This window comes from Mustelus asterias, unplaced genomic scaffold (assembly GCF_964213995.1).
Source record: "Mustelus asterias unplaced genomic scaffold, sMusAst1.hap1.1 HAP1_SCAFFOLD_4543, whole genome shotgun sequence".
Lineage (NCBI taxonomy): Eukaryota > Metazoa > Chordata > Chondrichthyes > Carcharhiniformes > Triakidae > Mustelus > Mustelus asterias.
Window position 1 is genome coordinate 9747 of NW_027594486.1, and position 6656 is coordinate 16402.

General features: G+C 54.6%; 1 protein-coding gene across 1 annotated transcript; it reads right to left on the reverse strand.

The window, feature by feature from the left end:
• Positions 1 to 411: 411 nt before the first annotated feature.
• On the reverse strand, positions 412 to 5262 carry slc50a1 (solute carrier family 50 member 1; the record flags this gene model as incomplete). Its single annotated transcript, XM_078208816.1, has 4 exons — positions 412 to 770; positions 1708 to 1827; positions 4296 to 4457; positions 5139 to 5262. Coding segments are annotated over 4 exons (511 nt in total), but the record flags the coding sequence as incomplete, so codon positions are not given.
• Positions 5263 to 6656: the final 1394 nt, after the last annotated feature.

Sequence of the window (6656 nt, forward strand, 5' to 3'; positions counted from 1 at the left end):
GTGGGACCCGTACCCCAGTGAGAGTCAGTGTGTGTGGAACCCGTACCCCAGTGAGAGTCAGTGTGTGTGGAACCCGTACCCCAGTGAGAGTCAGTGTGTGTGGGACCCGTACCCCAGTGAGAGTTGGCGTGTGGAACCCGTACCCCAGCGAGAGTTGGCGTGTGGAACCCGTACCCCAGCGAGAGTTGGCGTGTGGGCCCCGTATCCCAGCGAGAGGTGGCGGGTACGGAACCCGTATCCCAGCGAGAGGTGGCGGGTACGGAACCCGTATCCCAGCGAGAGTTGGCGTGTGGGCCCCGTATCCCAGCGAGAGTTGGCGCGTACGGAACCCGTATCCCAGCGAGAGTTGGCGCGTACGGAACCCGTATCCCAGCGAGAGTCGGTGTCTTAGCCCATTGACAAGAGAATAACTAAATCGGAAATGCACATTTATATAAAAAAAACAGATAAAGACTCCTTCATTTTATGGAACACTTGTGATGGTGCGGGAAAGCCTCCCACAGGCGAAGAGATAGTTCCTGGCGGATACGGGAGTTTAGAACGATCCTCTGCGACTCTTTCCTCTCGCCCTCTCCCCATTCCAGGTCTTGGAACACGTTTGAAGCGTTTCCCTGAAGAACCCACCCAGAGTTTGAAGCAAAAATTAGCATCCTGCCAAGTAGGCCTCAGGCCTGAACGGGACGGTAGGCATACTTGTCGTGTCCGGGGGAGTACCGCCAAAACAACCAAAACCGGACCAGACTGGTCAGGATTCCCGGAACGTTGGGGACCTAGACGGACAAGTGCGGGGGGGGCGGGGGGGAAGAGAAGAGGGGGACGAAAATTAAAATAAAACCCAAGTCAAGTCGCAACAGTTTTCAGGCAAAACTAGGCCCAAACACAGGGCCCTCTGAACCACTTGCAATAAAGACCCACCCCCTCCCCGGTAACCGTAACCCACTCAGGGATCAACACATCCTGCGGATCCCCGCTGAGGGGAGGGGCAATTTTTTAAACGTCCTTGCATTTCCCTAGCACCTGTCATCCCATCTCCTCAGCGACTGATGCTCCGAGAGTGCGGCGCTCCCTCAGCACCGACCCTCCCACAGTGCGGCGCTCCCTCAGCACCGACCCTCCCACAGTGCGGCGCTCCCTCAGCACCGACCCTCCCACAGTGCGGCGCACCCTCAGCACTGACCCTCCCACAGTGCGGCGCTCCCTCAGCACCGACCCTCCCACAGTGCGGCGCTCCCTCAGCACTGACCCTCCCACAGTGCGGCGCTCCCTCAGCACTGACCCTCCCACAGTGTGGCGCTCCCTCAGCACCGACCCTCCCACAGTGCGGCGCTCCCTCAGCACCGACCCTCCCACAGTGCGGCGCTCCCTCAGCACCGACCCTCCCACAGTGCGGCGCTCCCTCAGCACCGACCCTCCCACAGTGCGGCGCTCCCTGTCGTGGAAGCTTCCAGAGCTTCCTTCGCCATGCTTATTGTGTGTAGGATTCGTCCAAGGGAGGGCCATTCAGCCCCTTGAGCCTATCCCACATGCATCGTAACTCCACCAACCCTCTCGAATCCTTTAACCATCTTCAACCCCCGCTCAACTAGATTCACCCCGTGAATCTCCCACACTCGAGGGTGCACCAGCCTCATCTGTTTTGCCCCTCCTCGGAATTTAACCGCTGTGGACAGGCCCCAGACAACCCCCCCCCCCCCCTCCGTGACTCACCACGATGTAGTAATCGGGGTACTGGAGACCGTACAGTGTCCACGAGGTTGAAGTTAAAATCGTGGCCACTGTCAGTGAGAATGAGAGGCACTTCGTGGATCGAGTTCGTATTATCTTGGCCTGTGGGACATAAAAGATGGAGCGAGGGGGGGTTTAGCGTGACAGCCAGCATCCTGAGAACCTTACAGACAGATATTCAGCCTCAGTCCCCTGTCTCTCTCTCTCTCTCTCTCTCTCTTTGACAAGGTACCGCATGGTAGGTCGTTGCATGAGGTTAAATCTCACGGGATCCAGGGGGAGGTATCTAAATGGATACAAAATTGGCTCCTTGAGAGAAGCCAGAGGGTGGTTGTAGAGAGTTGTTTTTCAAACTGGAGGCCTGTGACCAGCGGTGTGCCTCAGGGATCAGTGCTGGGCCCACTGTTATTTGTCATTTATATTAATGATTTGGATGAGTATATAGGGAGCATGGTTAGTAAGTTCGCAAGATTGGCGGCATAGTGGACAGTGAAGAAGGTTATCATAGAATAATAGAAATCATAGAAACCCTACAGTACAGAAAGAGGCCATTTGGCCCATCGAGTCTGCACCGACCACAATCCCACCCAGGCCCTACATATTTTACCCGCTAATCCCTCTAATCTACGCATCCCAGGACACTAAGGAGCAATTTTAGCATGGCCAATCAACCTAACCCACACATCTTTGGACAGTGGGAGGAAACCGGAGCACCCGGAGGAAACCCACGCAGACACGAGGAGAATGTGCAAACTCCACACAGACAGTGACCCCGAGCCGGGAATCGAACCCAGGTCCCTGGAGCTGTGAAGCAACAGTGCTAACCACTGTGCTACCGTACCGTATCTCGGATTACAACGGGATCTTGATCAATTGGACCAGTGGGCTGACGAATGGCAGATGGAGTTTAATTTCGACAAATGTGAGGTGATGCATTTTGGTAGATTGAACCAGGGCAGGACTTACTCAGTTAATGATAGAGCATTGGGAAGAGTTGCAGAACAAAGAGATCTAGGGGTACAGGTTCATAGCTCCTTGAAAGTGGAGTCACAGGTGGACAGAGTGGTGAAGAAGGCATTCGGCATGCTTGGTTTCATTGGTCAGAACATTGAGTTGGGACGTCTTGTTGAAGTTGTACAAGACATTGGTAAGGCCACACTTGGAATACTGTGTACAGTTCTGGTCACCCTATTATAGAAAGGATATTATTAAACTAGAAAGAGTGCAGAAAGGATTTACTAGGATGTTGCCGGGACTTGATGGTTTGAGTTATAAGGAGAGGCTGAATAGACTGGGACTTTTTTCTCTGGAGTGTAGGAGGCTGAGGGGTGATCTTATAGAGGTCTATAAAATAATGAGGGGCACAGATCAGCTAGATAGTCGACATCTTTTCCCAAAGGTAGGGGAGTCTAAAACTAGAGGGCATAGGTTTAAGGTGAGAGGGGAGGGATACAAAAGGGTCCAGAGGGGCAGTTTTTCACACAGAGGGTGGTGAGTGTCTGGAACGAGCTGCCAGAGGCAGTAGTAGAGGCGGGTACAATTTTATCTTTAGACAGTTACATGGATACGATGGGTACAGAGGGATATGGGCCAAACGTGGGCAATTGGGATTAGCTTAGTGGTTAGAAAAAAGGGGTGGCATGGACAAGTTGGGCCGAAGGGCCTGTTTCCATGCTGTAAACCTCTATGACTCTCTGAACCAGTTCTCTCCCAGATGGAAGGAAACAGTTTGGTAAAGCGTTCTTATTTCCCTGTTTTACTGATTTTTTAAAAAACTGCTGGAAAATCCTTCAAGATCAAGCTCACGGACTAGGCCTTCAGGCCCTATGGCCAGCTGCACACTAGGCCTTCAGGCCCTATGGCCAGCTGCACACTAGGCCTTCAGGCCCTATGGCCAGCTGCACACTAGGCCTTCAGGCCCTATGGCCAGCTGCACACTAGGCCTTCAGGCCCTATGGCCAGCTGCACACTAGGCCTTCAGGCCCTATGGCCAGCTGAACACTAGGCCTTCAGGCCCTATGGCCAGCTGAACACTAGGCCTTCAGGCCCTATGGCCAGCTGCACACTAGGCCTTCAGGCCCTATGGCCAACCGCACACCAGGCCTTCAGGCTCTATGGCCAGCTGCACACTAGGCCTTCAGGCCCTATGGCCAGCTGCACACTAGGCCTTCAGGCCCTATGGCCAGCTGCACACTAGGCCTTCAGGCCCTATGGCCAGCTGCACACTAGGCCTTCAGGCCCTATGGCCAACCGCACACCAGGCCTTAGGCCCTGTGGCCAACTGCACGCCAGGCCCCAAGCTCCTTGGCCAACTGCACGAGGGTCTTCAAGCTCCGTGGCCAACTGCACATTAGGCCTCAGGCCCCATGGGAAACCACTGGCTAGGCCCCAAGCCACACGGCCAACCACGTGCCCCGCCCCAGGCCATCGTGGCCACGGACAAACGCTTAGGCCCCAGAGGCCTCCCGGCTGGGGCCCCTAGAAGAGCCAAGAGCAAACGGTGAGAAAGATGGCGAGAGATTCTGCCCGCCCCTCCCGTCTCTGCGGAGAATCGCACGCGAGTGTTTTACCAGGTCGGTCAACGGCGAGAGGTACATGCTGATAGTGAAGACGCTACACAGGAGGCCCAGTTGGTTCAGACGGATTTCCAGATTCAACACCATCATGGCAAAATAGAGGTAGACAGTTGCTAGAAGTGAAGACGCAAAGATAACCTTGGCCAAGACCTGAAACTACAAAGCAAACATCACCAAGGAAAAGAGTTAAGAAAAACCTTCAACCACCGGACTAGGCCTCAGGCTCCATGAGGACAATTACTTGACATTTCTCCCTCCCCTCGCCCCCCCCATGACCTCCCGTGACCTATCACCCTTGCCCTTTCATGTACCTCCGTATCCCTAGGAGGTTGGCCGAGGCTGGATTCCCTCTTCGCTGGATTGAGAGAAGCTTCGGGGCAGGAGGGTTGTGGATTCAAGTCGCCACTCCAGACACCCGGGGGCCCCGCACCATGCTGTTGCTCGCAGTACCAGTACTGAGGGAGTGCGGCAGTGTTGGAGGTGCTTCTTTCTTTCTATCATAGATGAGGGGAGAGTTGGTTGGCTGGAGGGTGTGGGGGTCGGGGTGGGGGGGGGGGGCAGAAACGACTGTGGTCCTGTGGCCAATCCCACACACACACACACACACACACGAGGCCCCAGGCCCTACGCTTTGGCCAATCAATCCTCTCTCTGTAGGATCCAAACTGACATCCGGCCAGCCACTGGCGAACCAAGGACACAGACCCACATTCCATTCAGCCAATAGGCGGGGAGGGGGGAGATTAGATCCAGTCCCCGCAGCCAATGGGGAGCGGGGATGCCAGGCGGGTACAGGAGTGGGCTCTGTGAGAGAGAGGTGGGTAAGGGGCTGCCTACCTTCTCGTTGCTGAAGTATAAATAGACCAGGATGTAACACATCTGCAACATGACGCCGATAGAGTTGACGGTCATTAAGGTCCAATCGCCTCGGAGTTGTCCGTAATACAGCCAGCCCAGGTTACTGCAGAGCGACACAAGGCAGCCAATCAGAAGTGGCAGACAGGCCCGAGACCTGACGGGCTGATGGACTAATTGGGGCCATCGCACGCCCCGCCTCGGACTGTCCCCCCCCTGCCCCCCGCCCCAATCACACAACCCCCAAGCGAAGGAAGGACAAGTGTGTAGCTGAGGCCCAGTGTAAAATGAGAGAGACAGAGACAGAGCGGGCGAGAGACAGAGCGGGCGAGCGACAGAGCGGGCGAGAGACAGAGCGGGCGAGAGACAGAGCGGGCGAGAGACAGAGCGGGCGAGAGACAGAGCGGGCGAGTTGAGGAGGAACTTCTTCTCTGAGAGGGTGGTGAATCTCTGGAATTCTCTGCCCACTGAAGTGGTGGAGGCTACCTCGTTGAATATGTTTAAATCACAGACAGATGAATTTCTGAACGGAAGGGGAATTAAGGGTTATGGGGATCAGGCGGGTAAGTGGAACTGATCCACTTCAGATCAGCCATGATCTTATTGAATGGCGGGGCAGGCTCGAGGGGCTGGATGGCCTACTCCTGCTCCTATTTCTTATGTTCTGATGTTCTTGGGCGAGAGAGACACATGCACGCAGAGACACACACACAGAGACACACACACAGAGACACACACACAGAGAGGGACACACAGAGAGAGACACACAGAGAGAGACACACAGAGAGAGACACACAGAGAGATAGAGACACAGAGAGATAGAGACACAGAGAGAGAGAGAGAAAGAAGCAGAGAGAGGGAGACAGAGAGAAATGGATAGGCCATGCTAAATTGCCCCTTAGTGTCCAAAGATGAGCAGATTAGGTGAGATTAGTGGGGTAAATTGATGAGGTTACCAGGATAGGGTTGGGTGGGATGCTCTGTTGTAGAGGCGGTGTAGACTCGATGGGCCGAATGGCCTGCTCCGGCAATGGGAGGATCCCATACTACACACATCACTCCCCCACCTTGCCCCCCCTCCAACACCACTCACTGTATACACTCCACTGGCCCCTTTTCTGTTGGTGCGTTCGAGTCTGATGAATTTTGTTTCTCACGGACTGATTTATTCACAACTTGTCTGTACAGGAAACTTAATCCTCAGAACTCAATGTGCCTTTGGAAACATTGCTTCCTTTACATTTCTGGATGGTCTACAATTGCAACTCTTTTTGCCAACTGAATCTGTGGCCTGGGAAGGGGAATCAGAGAATCCCCACAGTGCAGGAGGAGGCCATTCGGCCCATCGAGTCTGCACCGCCCACAATCCCACCCAGGCCCTACCCCCATAACCTCACACATTTACCCTGCTAATCCCCCGACACAAAAGGGCAATTTAGCATTGGCAATCCACCTAACCTGCGCATCTTTGGACACTAAGGGGCATTTAGCACGGCCAAT